Below are 21,493 nucleotides of genomic sequence, written 5' to 3'. Positions count from 1 at the left end.
AGTTAACCATGTCAATAGCCTAAACAACTTAATTTTGATAAAGAAGCAAAGTACTCTTTGTACTCTTTACAAAGTAGTAGTTGTGGGACACATACAAATAAATAGTTTAAGTTTATACTGTTTCTTTCATTTCAAAAACCAAAAAACAAAGCTTCACCATCTAAAAGTAAGAAAAGACAGTTCTAACACCCAAAGCCACACAATCATTCTACATTTTCATCTGAATCATGGGAGTAAAAACTCAATCTATAATTGAGTTAGTTGGCTTTCCTTCATTCTAGATATCAGAAAAATGTGTTACAAAACTGCATAAATACAACTCACATTTATAACTTCAGAACATTTACTTACTAAAGTAATGTCCCTGGTAGTGAAAAGCTAATACTAACCCTGTAACTTTATTATCCATTTTTAAGTTTTTCCTCCCCTACCTGTGTCAGGATATATATATTATTTTTAAAGTTCTATGAGGTAAGTGGAGGATTAGCTCTTGAGACTATCAGCATGACACCTGCCAATGCCAGATGTGCACTAAACCCTGCCTGCAGGTGCCTATGGGTTAATTTTTCCTGACACCTGGGGGTTGGGGGTGGAAGGAAAGTGCTCTGATTAAACAACTAATTCATAGTGAAAGCAAGAGTAATAACCATAGAATGATACTAATAAATTACTGGCAATTTATTAATAAATTTATTTATAAATGGATTTAATTTAAATTTAATTTATAAATGGATTTAAACTGGAATATGTCCTAATAAGTCACTTAAGAAACAGAAATGACCATCATACAATGCCAGTTCTGAGGAACTATTCTTCTTTTCTACTGCCTCAATCTATTAATCACAAAGGAGACAGCATCAGAGGGTCAGAAATGCTCCTAGCATCCAAAATCCCAAAACTACAGTTGGCAGAAGTCTGGCTCCCTTGTAGAGAAACTTGCAGTGAAGTTTCATCACCCATGATAGGAATTATTGTGGTTCCTCAATGAAGAACACTACAAGGGAAAGTGAAGAAAGGGAGCCAGGAAAATAGTCGACGTCAGCAAAGTTTTACTACTGTTTCTGTTAGGTGACCGTTCCAAGAGGTGGGTTATTTTCAAAAGACATTTCTACAGTAATACTGCCATCTGCTTTTCTAATGACTCAACATTTACAGCCTCATTTTTCACCTTCCACTGGTTTGCTTACATTTTCCACATTAATATTAATCAACAATACATCTCTAGATGTATAGAATACAGCAGTATTCAATAAAAAACACTCTCCAAAGAAAACGTGCATATGTGAGTGCTTAGTGCATGCATTTACATAACCAGCTTCCACTTATAAACATAATACACTAAAAAAAAAAAGGACTCATTGTAAGTACTATAGGAATTCCATTATCAATTCAGTAATAGACAGTGACACCAAAAAAAATCATCTTAGGGTATGTACCTATATGAATACGTTGATAGATGAAAAACAGGTACATGGTTTTTTATGTTTCTTCTTTCCCTATTAAAACCACCAGAATAACTTGTTTCTCCAAAATAGTCATACTAAGACTTTCTCTATATGTAACTATACTTCTGGGAGAAAAAGTGTTTTTTACTAATAATTTGAGAGAATATTTTTAAACTGTAAATGAATTCAATATCGTCTGGAAGTTCTGAAAGCTGAAACCCTGGTATCTCAGTGAAAGGGTGAGAATAAATTCATACATATTAATTCATTGGCTACTTGACTCTAAGGCTAAGGATTAAATTCAGATCACACGATAGAAAATGTATTTGATCTTTATGTGAATATTCGAATCTTACCTTGAACTTGTTCAGAACATCTCTCTCGGGCCTTTTCTCTCATTATTTTAGGGATCAAAACATCTTTTTCAACATGTCTGAGATGCTGCTCTAAAAAAAAAAAAGACAGAGCTTTCTTTAATATAGTAGAGTCTCAAGTAAATCACCTTGATTTACTTTTTCAGGGGTAAAATAAGTACTCGGGTTTACTTAAATAAAAGCCTATACAAATATATTAAAAACTGACTGTTTTATAATGTCATAAAATTATGATTATTTCAGTCACTGAAAGTCACTCCAAATTATTTTTATATACAGCAGGAAAAGAAATATGAGACATAGGCAACATCCTTCTAAAAATTTCTGCATGCTATGTTGCAGCACTTTTATATGATAACATATTCCATGTAATCTTGTCAAAATTAAGTCACAGAGTAAAAGATTATAATGTTTCTTATTAATATAATCCACAAGAGGAGTTTTATCAACACTAAGATCCAAGGATAGATGATTTTTATTGATAGTGAGATCCAAGATTAACAGACAAGAGAATAATTTACTTAGTAATAAGAGTAGTTTAAGAAAGCCAAAACTGGCAGAAGAAAACGTGGAACTCTGTGTGCATATAAAAAAAGCCTGTGAGGTTTCTGTGCATTTTAAACACAGCTACAACAATTAAACTGAAGTGGTAGACTGAGCACCTGCTCCAGAGTCCCACCTGCTTCTTAAATTCCTAGAGTCCTGAAAAACAGAGGGGAAGTACCCTGGCTGGGTGGCGCGGCTGGGTGGAGCATCGTCCATGCTCCGAAAGGTTGCCTGTTCAACTCCTGGTCAGGGAGATCAGAGTCCAGGAGGTAGTCATTTCCCCACAGTTCTTCCCCAGGGAGAAACTTCTATCAAAAGTGGGTACTGCTCCATGCTCTGGAGCAGCAAAAATGGGGAGCAAAAGACTTCCCTTGAGGAAACGAAAGCATTATTGGTTGAAATACCTGAGTAGGAGCCAAGTGAGTCACTTCTGCTGCTGCCTTCAGACCACGGGTTAAAGAACAATAGAATAACAGGTAATTCTCCCCAAACACTGACCAGGAAGGTTCCCAGTACCTCGTAACACCTAGGACGAACAGGAGCCCCTAAACTTTTCCTGGTACTATGTGGTTAACAACAACCCGTGGATGCAGGTAGCTATGGAATGATTCAGTATTCACAGAGGGTAACAGGGCATCTCAAAAAGCAAACAAAAAACAGCCAAGAATCACCTTAACTGATGAAGGACAACACAGTGAAAGGGAGAACCCAACTGTAATTAATCAAGAAGTAACCATCTCCTAGGAGAGCTTAAAGAGTAAAGAAAATACTGTTTTAAAATTCGTACAATATACAGAAGCAAATAAAACGTCCAAGTCCAAGGACAGAAATAGACCATAGATTACCTACATGCATTTAAATGAAATGTCTGAAACTCAAAAATCGTAAAAGCTTCAAAGGGAAAATGCATCACTCACACAGAGGAATGAGAATCAGATTACATCATGTTTCCGTGGCAAGCCATGGATGCAACAAGACAATGGAGAAATAACTTCAAAGTTCTGAGAATTACTTTATATCCAAGAATTCTAGAGCCAATGAAGCGTGAAGTTAAAGATATTTTCAGTTATGTAGGGTCTGAAAAGTTTACCTCTTTCAAACTCTACTGAAAAAGAATCTATCCCTACCGCTCTGTGACAAGCCACTAATCAAAACTCAATGATGTAAAACACTGTACAGGGATCCTATAGGGCGGGAATTCAGAAAGGAAAAGCAGAATAGACTCTTCTCGGCTTCACCATGTCTGCGCCTCATCTCAGTAGACTCAAACGACGGGTGTGGATTCCAACAGCTGCAGAAGCTGGGGCTGGACGATTTACTTCCAAGATGACTTCCTTCTTCACTTATGTATCCGACGGTGGGGCTGGAATGGCTGAAGGACAGGTCCAGTGAGGACTGTAAACCAGAGCACCTACCCATGGCCACTCCATTTGGTTTGGCTTCTCACAGCACGGCAGGCAGGTCATGAGAGGCGGGCAGTTGGAGAAGGAATGGCTAGAGAGCAAGCCTTCCAAGATAAGTGAGTGAAAGCCGTATGGCCTTTTCTGACCCTGTCACCGAAGCCACGCAGCATCTTTCAAGCTACGTTATACTGATAACAAATCACTAAGGGCAGCCTATACTCCAGTGGAGGGGTATTAAGATTCCATTCTTTGTGACAAGACCACATTACAGACAGCATGAGGGATGGAAGATAATGTTGTGACCTTTGTAAAATAAAATCTGCCACGAGAAAAAAATAAATTAAACAAAATAAAAATGAATCCATGATGTACAAATGTGAAATGCATAAAGCAGAATAGAAAAACAGACATTTAAATTTACATATTGAAACTGTAAAGTACGTGAACAACATCAACTAACTTGACCTAACATTGATAAATACTCCACTGAATAACAGCTGAATATTTACCAAGATAAACCATAGGCTGGGTTATGAAACAAATCTCAAAAAACGTGAAAGAATTTATCATACGAGTTACCATATGACCCAGCAAACATACTCCTCAGGATTTATCCTAGAGAAATAAAACGTGAAGTTCACACAAAAACATATGTACAAATGTTCATTGCAGGGTTATTTGTAACAGCCAAAATAAGGAAATAATCCAAAAGTGCCTCAATTGCTGAATGGATCAACAATGGTTCATCCAGAAAATGGACTATTACTCAGCATAAAACAGAATCAACTGTTGATATATAAGAGCAGCAACTTGAATGGACTTCAAGGGCATTATGCTGAATGAAAAGAAGATAATCACAGAAGGTTACTTATTCTATGATTCCATTTACATAAGATTCTCAAAGGGACAAAATTAATGATAGAAAACAAATCACTGGTCACCAATAGTTCGAGCTGAGGTAACATGAGGGATTTTCTTTGTGGTGATATAACAGTTCTGTATGCCGATGTGATCATGGTTACCTGAATCTTCACATGTAATAAAATGTCATGTAACTACACACACACACACACACACACACACACACACACACACACAAGTACATGTAAAAAGTGGTAAAATTAGAATAAGAGATGTACCCGAGTAAACAGTATTAAACTAACGTCAATTCCTGGTTTCCTTAGTTACACTGAATTATAGCAGTGCGTCCCAACCTTTTTTCCTTTTTGCCCCTAAAGGAGCCTTTTCAGACATTATTTCCTAATTTCCCCCTATGAAATGTTACTATCACAGATACACTATACATCTGTTTATGTGCTGTATATATAACAGTGCTCTATACATTAAAATAGCAAGATTTTTCTCACCCAATATCAATTTTTGCCCCTTTAAAGGCAATAACACACTCATTGAAGACATGAACTATGATTATTTAAGACAGTGTCATTAAGGAAAGCTGGAGAACAGGTACATGGAAACTGCACTAATTTGCAGGTGGAAAATTAAGTTATAAAAGTTTTAAAATGTATTAGTAAAAGCAAAGGGCCTAAAATACCCAGAACAACATTAAAATAAAAGAACAAATTTGGATGACTTGATGAGAAAGTCGTACTACAAAGCTACAGCAATCGCAGTAGTGGAATATTGGTAAAATTAAGATAAGCAAATAGATTAACAAAATAGAATACAGAAATACATATATATATACAATTTAATTTGAAAAATGCACCAAGACTAGTCAATGAAAAAACAAAAGTATTTTCAACAAAGACCTGGATAAACATGAAAAGAAAATCAACCTGAACTCTCTGACCCCCAACTTCATAGAACCCACAAAAATTAATTTGCCATAGATCATAAATAAAACTATTAAACAAAATTAAAAGGCAAGCCACAGACCAGAAGTGTTCACTATCCATACAGATATATGGACAAAGAACTTGAATCAAATATATTAAGAACACCTATATATCAATATCAAAAATACAAACAACCCAATAAAAAATAGGGGCAAAGGCTTTAATGGACACTTCAAAAAGAATACAAATTGCAAATACGTACATGAAAAGATGTTCAAAATCATTAGTCATTAAGAAAATGCAAATGAAACCCATGATATCATTTACACCCACCAGAATGACTAAAATTAAAAACACTGAGAACACCAAATGTTAGGGAAAATGTGGAGAAACTGGAACTTTCGTATACAATTGCTGGTGGGAGTGTGAAATGATAAACTTCTTTGGAAAACTGCTTCTTATGAAGTTAAATATACACCCAACCTATTTTCCATCCCTAGGTATTCATTCACCCAAGATAAATGAAAATATATGTCCAGAAAACAATCTGTACAAGTCAGTTTAAAAATTAGAAACAACCTAAATACCCAACTGAATGTTACTTAGGAATACCAAAAAATTAAGTACTGATAGACTCAACATGGGTGAATCTCAAAAATTTTGTTCAGGCCTGGCCAGGCGTGGCTCAGCGGTTGAGCGTCGACCTAGGATCCAGGGGATCAGGGTTCGATTCCCAGCCAGGGCACATGCCCGGGTTGTGGGCTTGATCAATGACTCTCTCATCATTGATGTTTCTGTCTCTCTCTCTCCCTCTCCTTTCCTCTCTCTGAAATCAATAAAGATATATTTAAAAAAAAAAAAAAAATTGTTCAGAAAAAGAAGCCAGACACAAGACTACACAATGCATGATTCAAGAACATGCAGAATTAATCTATGGTGATAAAAATTAGAACACTGGTTATCTATGGGAATTGAGAAAGGTATACTTTGAGGGATGTCTTGATTAGGGTGTTAAATCAGAAATAACAGACTTTAAAATATATACATAAATTCTGCTAAAGAGTTTTCCATTTGGTAGCATACCAATCACTACATATCAACCATTAATTAATTATGATTTTATACATATTTCAGAGCTATCTCCAACACTACAAATATTATAGATGCGGCAGTTTTATTCATAAAATTACAGTGGTTCCCTTAATGTCAATGTGATGCATATGTTATCCATTTGTACAGAGACAGAAAAAAAATCAAATATTGAGTTTGCTACTGTAGTCACATGAATTTATACTGAGCCGAAGAATCAGAACAATGCCACCAGGAAAAATTTCCAAAGCTCTAACTTCTCAACATTCCATCACCACCTGAAAGTCAATTTTCACCTTTTTCACTGGCTGAACTTGTTAGCTCAGATTCTGCTGTGGGGCTCCCATGCTCCTGCAAATATGGCAGCACTAGATTACAAGGCTACTGACAACAGTACTTGCTATGAATCCACAAAGATAATGGGGAAGCAAATCAGAATACTGCGGATCTTTCACTGGGAGGAAGTGACACCTGAAGGGCAAGGTATGCCTTTACAATAATAAAAATGTTTTCATTTAGCTAACTTGATTCTTATTTAGATACTGACACTTTTCAAATTTTTAACTTCCTAGCTTCCTTGACTTGCTCCTGAAGACATTTCCAAGCTACTGTTTACTCCAGAGGAAAGAAAAACGAGAAAAATATGCAGTAAATGTACAACAGTTTTCTCATTAGCATCAGTTTTGATCTTTAGGTCCCTCTTCTCTACTTCATACCAAGAGTCTCAAAATAAAGAGCCCTAGGCAGACGGCATCTTATACAGTACAAGGCCAGAACTCTCAATCACTACCTTCACACCAGGAAGCTAGGCAGACGCCAGTTCTCCTACAAATGACAAAAATAAGGATGCTTCTGAGCAGATTTTCATGTTCTTGCCAGCTTATTCATACCTTCTTGCCTAGAAGGCTATAAGATAGCCTAAAATGTGAAAAGGAATGGGGTGGGCAGAGACCCTTAGGGAAAACTAAGATAGTGATCAGTGTTCCTTTCACTTCCTGTCCTTCAAGTCATACTTGAACTGACACACACACACACACAAAGCAGAAAATCAGTACTAGGAGAGATTACACCCCACACCCCCAATATTCCAGGCACCTCTGTTTATGAAACATCAACAAGAGGGCAATAAAGGGCCTATAGTCTTCATAACAGCCCTCTCCAATAAGTATTTTTATTCCATTTTGCAGATGACGTGGATGCTCACAGAGGTGAAATTACCCAGTCTCTGATCTCTGATAAAATGGCAATGTCAAGTTCATGGAACAGAGGTCCCACATCTTCTTCCACAACACTATCATGCACCTGAGATGGTGGCAGATTTAAGGGATTTCAGCAAATAAGGTTATGTGAGCTTCAGTTATGCTGAAGCACGGAAACCCTTAGACGACAGAACTGTTTCAGAAGCATCATTTTGAACAGCAAAATTCACAACTGCATACTCCTCATTTTTTAATCAGAAAGTCAAGTTAAATGGAAATCTGATTTCCTGATTCTTACCATGGAGAAAATTATTTTTTTAAAAAAAAAAAAGCAAGAGGAGTGATTTGTCAGTTGGTTGAAAAACAACTTCAAAGAGTCAGTCAATCAGTAACAATCTAATTTTTCTATAAGCTCAAACTCTTACAAAATACAAAAAGCAGATCAGTGAAGTAAATGTGCCTATCTCTGCTTAGCCTGTGGCTCAGATACCACCTATGTTCCACAACTGTAAGCTCCATTTGAACTTCTTTGTCCTACCTATCAGCTTTCCCTGTTAATAAACACCTAGTTCACATTAGACGGTACATTTCCCAAAGGCATCTATTTCTTGGACCTGATTCTGCAGATTGCTAGGTATGAAAACTTCCTCTTCCACCCACATTACTTTAACCAAGATGAGGCCAGAAAGAGACAACAAATCTAAAATTATACCAAGCAGGAAATCAACTTATGTAATAAGACATGCCAATTTTAGAAACCTGCTGCAATCTCCATTAAGGCCATAATTTCTCGAATAACAAGGCTTCACATTTGTTTATTTCGTAAAACTTCAAGACTATCTTTTGCAACAAGCAGAGTTTCCCACTGATATCTAATCGAAAATCAGCAGTGTTATGGGAGACAGAAGAAAATAGCTGAGAAAGCAGTCAAGGACAGCATGCCTATGCCTTCTCAGCAATAACAGCCTGATTATTTTTTCTCTAATGTACATCTAGAACATGGTAGACTATTCTCAAAACTATGAATGTCCCTCAATGCCTCTGGTCACCCTATCTCTACTGGTGCTGCTTCTTCATATTACAATATTTCACTAAATTTATACAAAGAGACATGTACCACTTCAATAACAGAGTGGGGAAAGTATTTTTCTATAAAGAAGTTATTCACTTATTTCAAAGATTCTCAACCTTTGCTCAAATCACTCACAATATCTTTCTTGGCATTGTCTTCAGAGCCAGTCTGAGTGAACATGAAAATCAGTTCTATAATATAACTTTTTTGGGGGAGTAGCATTTCCGGGGATGAGCATGTACCACCTTCATTAGACTGATTTTGGCTAATCCTGGCTGAAATTCAAGTTTGCCTTATTAACAAAAATTTGCCAAAAGGAGGATATTAAGGTAAATGTACTATAGCTGCTGAAGGCAAATTTTAAAGGAGTCTCAAAAATACTCTAAACAATGGTAATAATACTAGAAAAAGTATAAATGCTTACAATATAAAGATCTGCCCCTCTTCCTTTTGTGGCAATCCCACAAGGTTCTATCTTTAATGATTGTGTTTATTATGCTGAGTTCTCAGAGCTTGTCTGTCGCTCCAAATCTACTCTACCGATATTTTCAAGCATATATTGGTCATTTCTATGTCCCACCAGCATTATGATTCCTACTTAACATTTCTACAATTTAAATCTTCATTTTGCCATCCCAGTAGTTTTGCTATCCTCCTCACCTAAAAAAATCAGCTTACATTTGCATAGTACACAGAAGCAGCACAATAAATATTGCAGAAGGAAGGGGAGGTGGCAGGAACTGTTTTACAAACATCATCACATGCACAAGCAGGTATTAGAAGAAGCTGAGGTCCATAAAGCTCAAAGCAATCTTACAACATGACCCAGCAAAGAAATGGTCAAGTCAAACTCCAGCTTAACCTTCTGTCTTTATTTCCTATCTTCTACTTCTTATTTTCTTATCAAAGTTTACTTATTTAAAATTGAAGCCAATACTTGTTCCATCCCAAAGTTTTCCCTGACCCCAGCACCTGAAAGTGACTTCTCCTTCCTCTAATCTCAAGATTTTGTAGTCACCAATACTATGGCTCTAATCACATCTGGATTGACAATATATCACGTCACTATCTATGGAATCTTCTCCTGATAGACCAATGGCTGCTATGGACTGAATTTTTCTCCCCCTCACCCCCCAAATTCCTGAATAAGACTATATTTGGACATAGTGCTTTTAGGAGGTTAAGGTTAAATGAGGTCATATAGGTAGGGCCCTAATCTGATAGAAGGCCTTATAAGGAGAAGACCCAGCAACAAAATCAGTCAGCACCTTGATCCTGGACTTCCCAGCCAGGGTAATAAAAACATAAATTATATTATGCCATAACTTTCAAATTATATCATGCCCTCCTTAAAAGCCTCCAAAAGCTTTTGTAAACATCAGAAAAAAGTCCAAATGCTTTCTTATCATAGCCTTCAAGGCCCTGCAGCATCTAGCTCCTGCCTACTTTCCCAACATCTTTCCCTAAGGATCTCCTCCATACTTTGGCCCTCATTCCAGTCAAATATTTTAAGTATTTGCAACATTGACTGCCTAGCATACTCTTTCCCCATCTCCCTCCTCCTTCAGATTCCAATTTAACTGACACTTCCTCAGAGAGTTCTTTACTGACCACTATCTAAAGCTGTCCTCTCTTCACCATCTACCATAGGACACTGCTTATCTTCTTCATAATGTTTATCACAATCTGTAACAGTGTGTGTCTAAGGTGGGGGAGCGGCAGTTGTCTTCTTTCTTCTACCACCAGGACACAAGCTCTATTCCAAATAGGGATCCTGTTTGTTCTATAGATCAGTTTCCTAGGGCCTAGAACAATACATGACATATAATGGGCACTCAACAAATAGTTGTTTAATCAATAAATACTCAATGGGGGAGGGTCTGCATCTACAGCGCTGGACTGGAATGGAAATTATCTGAGTTCTATCTAGACTTGGTTCTACCAGCCATTAGCTGTGTGGCCTTGAGGACACCACAAGATTGGAGTGGGTTAAGAGTCTCTGGACAGTAAGAAAGTGGAGCCAGCAGGTATGATGATTTTTTTCCTAAATTTCCCTGTCTATATTCAATAATAAAGACATATGAAAGCCTTTAACCTCTCTGAGGCTCTCTTATCTGTATGAAATAACTATGAAGTCACTTCCAGCTCAGAAACACTAGGATTATATAGGCCTCAATCTACTTTCCAATCTGAACTTTCCATACACATTCCTCATTGCCACTCCTCCCCCCCCACCACCAAATCAAGGCATTCTCCCTGTAGCCAAACATCACACAGTGCACTTTCCTGTCTACCTATTTGCTCATTCTACCACATCTTCACCAACTCCAACCACTAGAAATTCTCTTTCAAAGCCCAGATCAATTGTGAACTGCTTCATAAAGTCTGATTCAATCACCTGGCCCAGTATCGGTATGATCATTATGTGTTCTGGAAATTCTTTCACGCTTCAAATTATTTTATCCTGTCAGCCTGTTTCCTAATCTGTAAAACGGAGATCCTATATCAGCCATACCATGCTACTACTGTTGGATAAGTGAGAATACGTAGTTTGATAACAAAGTGTTCAATAAATCTATTATTTGTCAGCTACACGTATTTTTTTTCCTCTTTGAGGTCTATCAAAGTGATTTTTTTCATTTCCAAATATCCAACGTTTTGAATCCATTTCTCCTCCCAAGGCCTGGTGTTTTCATATCGTTAAAATGAAGGGAATGAACCAGACCAACTACCATTCCCTCCAAAAAGGACATTCTTTTAACTACACGCTTACATAAATAGCCTAAGGCAAAGGTGCCCCAGGTCAGCTTCCGTAAGGACAGGAATTCAAGGGAAACTGAAATTGCTGTTGCAAATGCAAGTGGGGTGTGGAAGCATTTAAGTCAAGATGACGACTTTGGTGATCCTTTCCAAAGAAACTGCCCCTTCCCACTGTGACCGATCCTTTATGTTGTTGTTTTTAAGTTGGGCTACAGATATCTAACGGAGTCTGTGTCCCAAAACGGCGAAAAAAGAGAATGAGGATGTCGCGCTTAGGAGGGGCATGTCTGCGGGCCGCGCACGGCCGGGCCCGGGCGAGCAGCCCAGGGCCTCTCCGCGACCCTAACCGCAGGCGCGGGGAGATGCCCTGAGGCCGCAGGGGAGACGCCGGGCCGGCCCCGAACCCCGAGCGGCCGGCAGGCGGGAGGGGCCGCCTGCGGAAGCGGCGCAGCCTCAGAGCTCAGCCTCCCCCAGGCCGACACCCGGCCCGCAGGCCCGCGGCTGCAGACCCGCGCCGAGGCTCTTCAGCAACCCCCGCTTCCCGCCCGCGTACCTGCCGGGTCGAGCGCCATCTCGGCGACAGAGGTAGGCAGCCGCGTGGCCACTCCCGGGCAGGGGGCGGGCAGGGGAGGAGCCTGGGCGCGGCCGCACGTGCTGCGGCCCGGAGCTTCCCGCCAGAGGAAAAGGAGGAGCGCGGCGCCCTTCGCGGAGCCCAGCAGGTCCCTTTCCCTCTCCCCTACTCACTACTTCCGCCGCCCACTGCGCCTGCGCCCTGCCGGCCCCACCCCTAATTTGTAGGGAGTGGAACCGACTTCCCCGCGGGAAGGACCGGGAAGGGGGCGTGGCCGCGCGCCTTGGGGGCGGGGCCGTCTCGGGCCCGCGCAGCCCGGCTTCGGGCGGAGCAGCAGCACGAGCCCGCGCACCTGCGATGCGAGCAGAGCCTGTGCACCTTTGGGACCGCGCCTCCCTTAGTGACTGGGTCCGAATCCAAGCCCCACCCTCCACACCCGCTTTGGGAGAATCAAATGAATGATCCTGTGCTCTTTATTTTTTATTCGTTAACGTTCATTCATTTATAAACGTCTATTTCGTGCTTGCCAGGTTCCAGCCGTGGTTTTGAACACGGCGGGGGGGGGGGGGGGGGCGGGGGAGAATAACTGGATAAAAATAAGATCCCCATTCTCGAGGAGCACCGTGTTGTCAGGGAAGTCTGAGATAGGCACAGCTTACAGTGTGTGCATATCATTCTTTTTTTCCCAAATCAGCAGCCTGTGGCTCCCCTGGAGGTTAAAATTTTAAATTGGGCGCTAGGGGTACCTCTGTTTAGTGAAACAGTACCTTCAGGGAGTACAAATCCCGACTCTGGTCACTAAAGCTGTATGTTTTGTGAGGAGGGTGAAGTACAGTGGTAACCATCCTCCCTAAGGGCCCCAACAGAAGAAACTTTCTGGCGACAATTATCTAAGGTCCGCTCACCAACCAGCCTTGAGAAAGGCTTGCTTGTCGAATCCACGGTCAGCTAGCCTGAGCCTCCAAAGGGTGACGTGCAGCTAGGGGCAGATGGGACAGATGTTAGGAAAACAAGGAGCAGCTGCTTCTTCCCTGCGAGGGATTTGGGCCTTTCACAAGGATCCCCTCCCCACCTACCTGCAGGCCCTCCTCCCCTGCTGCTGCTGCCGCCTGGTCAGTTGGCAGAAAAGCTGGACACAGTTGAGCAGGGCTGGGAAAGTGGGTCTCTGCTCAGCAGGTCTTCCGTTTAAGGGCCTATTTGGGCATAACGGGCCTTATTACAGCTGTAGGTTGAGGTGCCAACTTAAAGAATTAATGTTTCCCTCAGCCAGGCAGGAAATCAGGTCCTTTGACTTGTATGTTTTGTTTTATAAATGGCTTAGAAACACACCAATTTCATTCCAGTACCCCCTCTTATTTTTCTGGAGGTGAAAGATTTCATTTAGAAAGTAAATCTACTTGAGGAGATGATGTGGGGTATAAAAACACAAGCCAGACACACAGTTAAGTACTTACGTGAAATCTGCCTATATGCAAAAGAGCATCACAGTAAAGGAGAAACTTGGAGAGCTATAGTCAGAGACCTAGGTACCAACACCTGAACCTGCATCAATGACCTATAAGTTCCAGTGTTCCTCTGGACTTTAGTTTCTAATTTGCAAGTTTATTGTGAGAAATGAATGTGATATCATATAACACTGTTTCAGTAACTGAAAGACCACTGCTATAGTTTCTGCCATAACTGAGTATTACTTGAACCATTATTATTTAATATTTTTTATTTAAATCAACTCACTTTTAAAAAAAACTTAAATGGACACTATACACTTTAGCCTTACCCTAAGTAATAATATCTATAAAATCATGGGTTTTGTGTGTCCCAGAAAATGGACTGCTAGCCATGTCACACTATGAGACGCATTGGCAAAAAATAGCACCTCAGTGCCTGGTATGTAATAGTGTATCCCTCTCCTCTCCATATTAAACTAGATCGTTTGGGGGCAAAGTCTTTACAATCTAACTGGGAACTGTAAGTCACTTCTTAAAAAGCTAAATCATAGAAATTTAATTGGCAATTCAAAACAGAAGAAATTTCCTAATATATCACATTATTAATAGACAGTTCTTTGGGCAATAACTGCAAGAGGCACATAAAGAAGAAAGAGAACACCTTGTCCTGGGAATTAGGAGCTATATATTATCCAGCCATGATCCCTTGGGCTCAGGCAATATCTGTCACCTAAATGCCCCACAGTAGCCTTTCACAAAGGATTAAATGTCAGGGCGGTTAGTAAAGACTTCAGGATGTGGTAGACATTATGGTTGGCCTTGGAAGATGGGTAGCCTGGGTAGGCAGAGAAGAGGCATGTCACACTAGGAGAAAAACAGCAACAAAAGTATCTGGGATTTGAGATGTCCTAGAAGGGTTGGTGGGGGCACAGGAAAGGGGGTAGGTAAGAGGTGGAACCATATGAACAGTAGTGTGGGGGTGGAAAGCACAGAGCTGCATGGTAGACATGTGGAGGGCAATGCCTGAAAACACTTTAATACATTTGAGGACTTGGAAAACTAGGGTAGAGGGAATAAGCCTGAAATATGTTAGAGGGGGCCAGATTCTTAAAGCCTGAAACAATAGACTGAAGAGTGTTTAAATCTGTTGCTATATACAACCAGGAGCTATTGAAGGTTAACAAAGAGAAAAATGGCATTGTGGTCAAAGTGATGTTTCCTAAGGACTTTCTACAGGATAGATTTAGGTGGTGAGGAGAGGCCCAGAAGATAAACAGAACAGTGAAGAAGCTATTACAATAGTTCAGGCAGGATTGGAAGACAGCCTCAACTAGGACATGCAGAAATGTAAAAAGAAAGGATGGATGTAAAAGTAATCGCAAAGGAATAATCTAAATTTTACCATTGAACTTAGGAGACTAGAACAAGGAGTCAAGAATAATTTCTAGGTAATTCCATTGCTAAACAAATGTATACAGACAAATGATGTTCTCTCTCCTTGGTTTGTAGATAGCCATCTTCTCCCAGTCTGTTCACATGGTCTTCTTTCTGTCTATGTCCAAATTTCCACTTTTTTTTTTTTTATGAGGAGACAACTCATATTGGATTAGGGCCTACCCTCATGACCTCTTTTTAACTTAATCACCTCTTTAAAGACACTATCTCCAATAGTTACATTCTCAGGAACTGGGCTTAAAACTTCAACATCTGAGTTTTCTGGGACACAATTCAGTCTATAATAATAGTCTAGTCTTTGTGTGTGTGTTTTTTACAAGGACTAGAAACCTTCCCTGTATCCCAAGTCACTTGGCTAGAACCCTAATGACCTGCCTAACATTAGTCTCTCCCCAGAGCAATATCCTTTGTCCCTGTTTCCCTAGTGTTTGAATAGGGCCTACTTCAATAAGGATGAGTCCACCCGGCCACTTCAGCCAGGTCCTGTCTGTCCTTCATCACCCACTTCCAATTGACCACAATGTTTCCTCGGTTCTTCCTTAATATATCTCTGTTTCATCTACCAACCACAGTGTCAAAACATTCAGTCCAAGATCTATCAGCAACAGCCTCCTAACTTTCTCTTTGTGGCATCCATCATTCTTTCTAATCCATTTCACCCACAACAGCAAACAGGATGATAAAATTTCTTATGTAATATCCCTTAGATATTCCCCATATAAGTAAAACCCATAGCCTTCCCTTTAACAAGAGTCACAAAACTATAAACTAGTCCCAACTTATTACATCATCATTTCATAACCAGACTCTTTTACTCTGCAGTTTCCACTATATGAACTTACTTGCAATAGTTTATTATGGAGACTTTTCTGTGCAAAAACAGGCAAAATTCTGTGTTTAAAAACTGGAGAAATTGTAGAAAGACTGTGTAGTGGAATGAAACCAGCTTTGGAACTAAACAGCTAAATTCAAATTCTCTTCCCCTTCTTTTACTTTTTAACTTTTTAATGGAGATGTAACTTATATACAGAAAAGGGCACACATTTTTGTGCAGCCGAATGAGTTTTTATATATGTATAGTTTTGAACTACCATCCAAGTCAAGATACAGAACATTTCTAGTCATACAGAATGCTCTTTGATACCCCCTCTTAGTCAAACCCCACCCACAAAAGTAACTACTCTTCTGATATCTATGAGAATTGATTAGTTTTGCCTGCTTTTGAACTTTATATAAATGCAATTATATGTATCTGACTACTTTAGCTTAACTTGATAGCTACGTGACTCACTTATGCATACATCTATGTAACTGTGAGACTCATTCATGTATCTACATATCTGCTCCCCTACTTCTAACTTATATTTGGTAAATCATTTCTCCTCCTCAGCCTAGTGTCCTCAATACCACCACCCTGCATGACTGACTGAGATAGACAAACACTGAGAGTGGTTTCTGACAAATAATAGGCTGTTCATAAATTCTAGCTATTGTTACTGTGATAAAAATCTTTTGCTTTTAGAAACTGCCCTTTTGAACTATTATTGCACTATATTCAGGTTTTGGGTTTTTTTTGATGTGATAGTTCAGAGCTACTCTGCCTTCAAGACTGAAATGTAGGTAACAGTATGTTTAAATCAGGATTATGTGAAACACCCTTCAAATGAACAAAGGAGATTTAACAGTGTGCCCTATCACTTATCAGGTGAGAAAAAAAAGTGTGAAAAATCACCTCTCACCTCTGCAGAAGGCTTTCTATATTTTGTGTTTTGTTTTAATGTGTATTGTTTTCTGGGTGGCCTCCTTTGAGACAGACCACAATTTTCTCTGGGGTCAGAGACTTGTTTCTAAACAAATGAAATAAGAATAAAGATAATGATAATACTGACATGACTATCATTAGAGTTCTTTTACCTTGGTCTTGTGCAGATGCTATGATCCTTTGCAGAATTTCTCACAGGAGCTGAAAAACTTAACAGAAACAGCAATGTTTTTTGTTGTACACTGAGTCTGAAATATCAGTGACATTCTAGTTAGATCACCAGCTGCACTGAAAGTATCTCAAGGATCTTTTGCTTATGTAGGGAAAATAAAGTCAGTGAAAACATTTAGTGCTTAAATGTCTCTGCACTGTTCATCTGATAGAGGACAAACTTTCTGAATTCATTGCCCACTCCTCCTCCAAACTCGAGAATCTACTATGTGCCATCCACTGTGCTGAGTCCTGGGGAAACAAAGATAAGTAAGATGAAGTCTCTATCCTTAAGGAACTCAGAATCTAAAGGGAGAAAGACAACATATGAACAAACAATTACAATCCAACATGATAGAAGATGATGTGGGAACACAGAGGAAGGAAAGTTATGCAAATGCTTGTATTTGAAGTAAGTCTTACAGGATGATTAGGTATTCAACAAGAGAAAGACAAATGGAGTCCTAATTGACAGCATTTTACTGAATAGAATAGGTGTAGGACAACCATCACAAACCACAAACATGGTTGAATTACCTAGATTGGCCACTATTATTTGGAGCCATGTAGACAAGACCCAAAGTGGGGGGAAAGCAAATGTTGAGAATTGCTGTCAAGTTTCAGTGCTTTCTCACTGGTGCTCTGCCCAGACAAAATGCCCCCATGTCATTCATTCACAGATGTGAAGCACTAAGTCCAAATGAAGAGCTGCCACAAGCTCAGGCCTTGACCTTCTGTAAAAAGAGTGCTTACACAAATATATTCCAATAACTAGGTTCTTGTCACGGATTCAGTGATCCCAAGGCGTGAATGAAAGGTTTTCCTACAGAAATAAGGTATTTATGTTGCCAAATCACAGGACTCTCTGCTCTTTTAGGGAAGAGGCTTTGTCTTATGCACATTTGCAGCCCCAACATCTGTCACAGGACTTGGCATCCGGCAATGCAGATGTTTGTTGCATATGTTCCTGTTAATGAAAAATATAAGGGCACCACGTGAAACTAATATGGGTCACATGGCCCATTGATTATTTCTCCTTCCCATCACTTGTATCTTCCTCCCTGTCACTGGCTTTGCCTTCATTCAGGCTCTATTTTGTCCCTTCTGGTTTTGGCTAACGATACTTCCAGACTGTATATGCTTTAAGAGATGTTTTCCGGTCCAGGCACTGTCTTACATAGAACATGAGACACACATTTCTGGCATTATCTGCTTGGCATCATGCTCTTCTTTAGGAAACTGCTCCTCTCCTACTTTATTATATGGTTTCTACCAGTGTCCTCATGTCCTTACCTGACACCTCTCTTGAAACATACTCATTTGTCCAAGAATGAATGCCTGACCTCAAATTGGCCAATGAAGCTTTGCCCTAGGAAATATTAGATGTGGGCCTAAGTATACCAGCCAGTTTGTCTCCTGAGGCAGAAATTATAAAACACAAAATGTAAAAGCCATTAAGAGACAAGTTTTATGCCACAAAGAGAAAGGTATCTCTAAGGAGAAAGAAAGGGTGATGCTCAACGAAAAGAAACAGAAATTCGAGACTGAGACGATCCAGATGGAGTTTGAACTGCTGGTCATAGCTGCTCTCAGGCTCAGCTTCATTCCTGCCTTTCTGGGTCTTTGCTATTCTTTGAGTCACCAAAGACTTGTATATAGGTCATGTCTTGTACACTGCTCCAAATCCTCTCAGCCCCAACTCCTATATGTGGCCATTAGTTCTTTGTAGGTGTCAACCATCATCATGTATGTGTATCTGGCAGCACCTTGTACCTCTCACCTGCTTCTCTGACACTGCTGCATGGAACACCCTCAGGGACACACTCAGCTGTCACATATATACAACCCAGAAGTGCAAGGGAAATTAAGTAATGCCTGTGGGGCCACCTTGATCAACAGTGAAGGGGACCCAATGGATAAATGAGCCCTGCTTTTTATTTCCTGGGAAGACAGTTCTGAAGCACATTTCGTAAGACGCCTCATGGTATTTAGCACCAGTCATCTGTGAAATGGAAAACTCAATAAAACATCTGTGTATTTATCTTTCCCTCCTCTCCTGTTTTATTTTCCCCTGTCTTTCACTCCTGCTCCCTGGGATTATATTCCAAGACGATCCACTTGCACACAATCTTGGCTAAAAGTACTTGCTCACTGTTCCTCATTTTTTGTTTACACTGATTCATGTTGGTTCCTGCTCCTTGCTACTCAAGGGCATTGTCCTAATTAATATAAAGACCTATAAGGGTTCCCTCATTGCCCACAGAATAAAATCATACAAAAGACAGAACTGAATGGGAACACATGGAAATCTGATCCAGAGTTTATGTTCTTAGCTTCTCCGGCACTGTGTAAATGTCTGTCACCTTCTCCATAACTATCAAGTTCTCTCTAACTATGCACCATGCCATTGGGAATACATAAAAATCCAGGCAAAAAAAAAACCCAGCCTACTGTCTTCAGTATCAAGCCAGTCCACTATTTGTCTGTTCTCGCCCTGCTGTGAGCTGTGTCTAGATACCACAAGTATTCCATTGTTTATTGCTGAATTTTAAGGTTGTTTCTAATTTTTTTTTAAAATTAACACTGAGATAAATATTATAAAAATAATACTTTCATCTCTAGCTCTGTTTATTTCTGAATGATGATTTCTTGAAGTGGAATTATTGTCCTAATTATTGTGGATAAATTATCAACAATAGGTAAAGTTTTAAATACATGGCTAAATTGATACAAACAGGGATATGGATACAACTTAATTTTTATTAGTAGTGATAAGTATTTTGCATGCTTGATACACTTTTTATTGTCCCCCTATGAATGACCTAACATATTCCTATTTTGAATTAGACAATTACTTTTTTTACTGGTTTATATATTGCCTTTCTATATGAAAACATTTTCTATCCTGTTTGTGACATTTATTGCAATTGTTTCTCTTTTACTTTTATTAATAATAATTTGTCAACCTATCTACATATATACATATACATTCTTCTTTAGTATTTACTCCTTTAGTTAATTCTTAGGAAGAGATAACCCATCTTATCCTCTATATTTCTTCTGTTTTCTGTTTGTAAAAAAAAAAAAAAAGATTTCTATTTTACATCTCTTTTATTTTCTTCTTCTTTATTTCATTTTATTATGGCAGGAACTGAATATATAACTTTATTTTTTCCAAATAACTAACCAATTTTTTTAACACTTTATTCCCAGAAGGATTTACTGAATAGTCTGTACCTTTTTCTTTCCAGTTATTTATTTTTTGTCTCAGATCTAATTCTAGGCTATTTATCCTGTCCATCTCCCTGTCTATTTCTGTGACTGCATCATAATCTTCTCATCTCCAACAGACCCTTCAGCACTGGACAGGCAAAGGGAAGGGGGAAGGTACGAGTGATAGTTTCATCTCTTCCAATTTCAGGCCGTGTCTCAGCACATTTGCCCACTGGACTTACCGAAGGCTCAAGACAAGATCTGTGATTGGTCATATCTTGTTTACATGCTTTAAAAGATGAATTTAACCATTTATTGAACATATGGGGGCTTAAAAAAACATAGAAACACATTAATGTGATATATTGATGAAAATCATCAGAGAATCCCAACACAGAGTTTTCCAAAGAAAATTTAATCAAGTTTATTATAGATGTGATATTAATAGTTACTTGTTTAAAATAGGAATGAAATCAAGTCCACAGTAATCTAAAAGCTTCCATCTCATTTTAGCGTTTACCTTCTCTTCTCCAACACCAAACTTTCTACCAGAACTACTAAGTAATAAACAAAGAACTGACCAAGATTCCTTAATTTTCTCATCATTTTGATAAGATAGTCAAGGGTTCAAATTCAAATGGTAAAAAAAAAATGGAAAGAGAAGTAAGACACCTGATTCATTTACAAATAGAGAACTTTGTTGCCCATTCAAGTATCTCACTGTACAAGTGAGGCATCTCAGTCCTGGTTCATGGCCCATAGATGTGGTAACTGTATTTATTAAAGTAAAATCAATGGGAAGGAGCTACAGAGATTTGAAGTCAAGGGATAGGTAGATATTAAATGACTTGCTCATTGGAAAGTGAGTTCATGGCAAAGTTCAACCTAGAACCTAGAGTTCTTGCAGGCATTCCTGGGGTCATTGTAAATGTCTTGTGTAATGTTTCATGTTGAAAAATTTCTAACTGTTTTGAGCAATGGAAAAATCTGTTTGTTGGCTAAAGTAACCATTTTGAAGGTCAGGATTTATTTGAAAGTGTAAATTCTCTCAAGTTTGTTGAAAAACTATGCCCACCATTGAATTGTAGGCTAGGCAGTGATCTAGGTATTGATGATACAGTAGTGCATAAAACAGTGCTTATCACCC

The 21,493-nt window shown here is 39.1% G+C and overlaps 1 protein-coding gene across 3 annotated transcripts in view; it reads right to left on the bottom strand.

Moving 5' to 3' along the window:
• CMC1 (C-X9-C motif containing 1) overlaps positions 1–12,461 on the bottom strand; it is a 40,386-nt gene extending 27,925 nt beyond the window's left edge. Inside the window, exons 1-2 of one of the 3 annotated variants that reach the window (XM_081160704.1) lie at positions 12,241–12,461; positions 1,802–1,891 (exon numbers count right to left, since the gene is read on the bottom strand). In XM_081160704.1, the coding sequence (XP_081016830.1) occupies positions 1,802–1,891; positions 12,241–12,259 (109 nt within the window). In that variant the 5' untranslated portion in view covers positions 12,260–12,461. Of the gene's footprint in view, positions 1–1,801; positions 1,892–3,603; positions 3,625–12,240 lie in introns of those variants that run through there. The other 2 variants (XM_081160706.1, XM_081160705.1) reach the window with 2 other exon arrangements.
• Positions 12,462–21,493: the final 9,032 nt, after the last annotated feature.

This window comes from Miniopterus schreibersii (genome assembly GCF_964146895.1).
Source record: "Miniopterus schreibersii genome assembly, chromosome: 15".
Lineage (NCBI taxonomy): Eukaryota > Metazoa > Chordata > Mammalia > Chiroptera > Miniopteridae > Miniopterus > Miniopterus schreibersii.
Note: the sequence above shows the minus strand (reverse complement) of the source record. Positions and strands in the feature narration are given on the sequence as shown.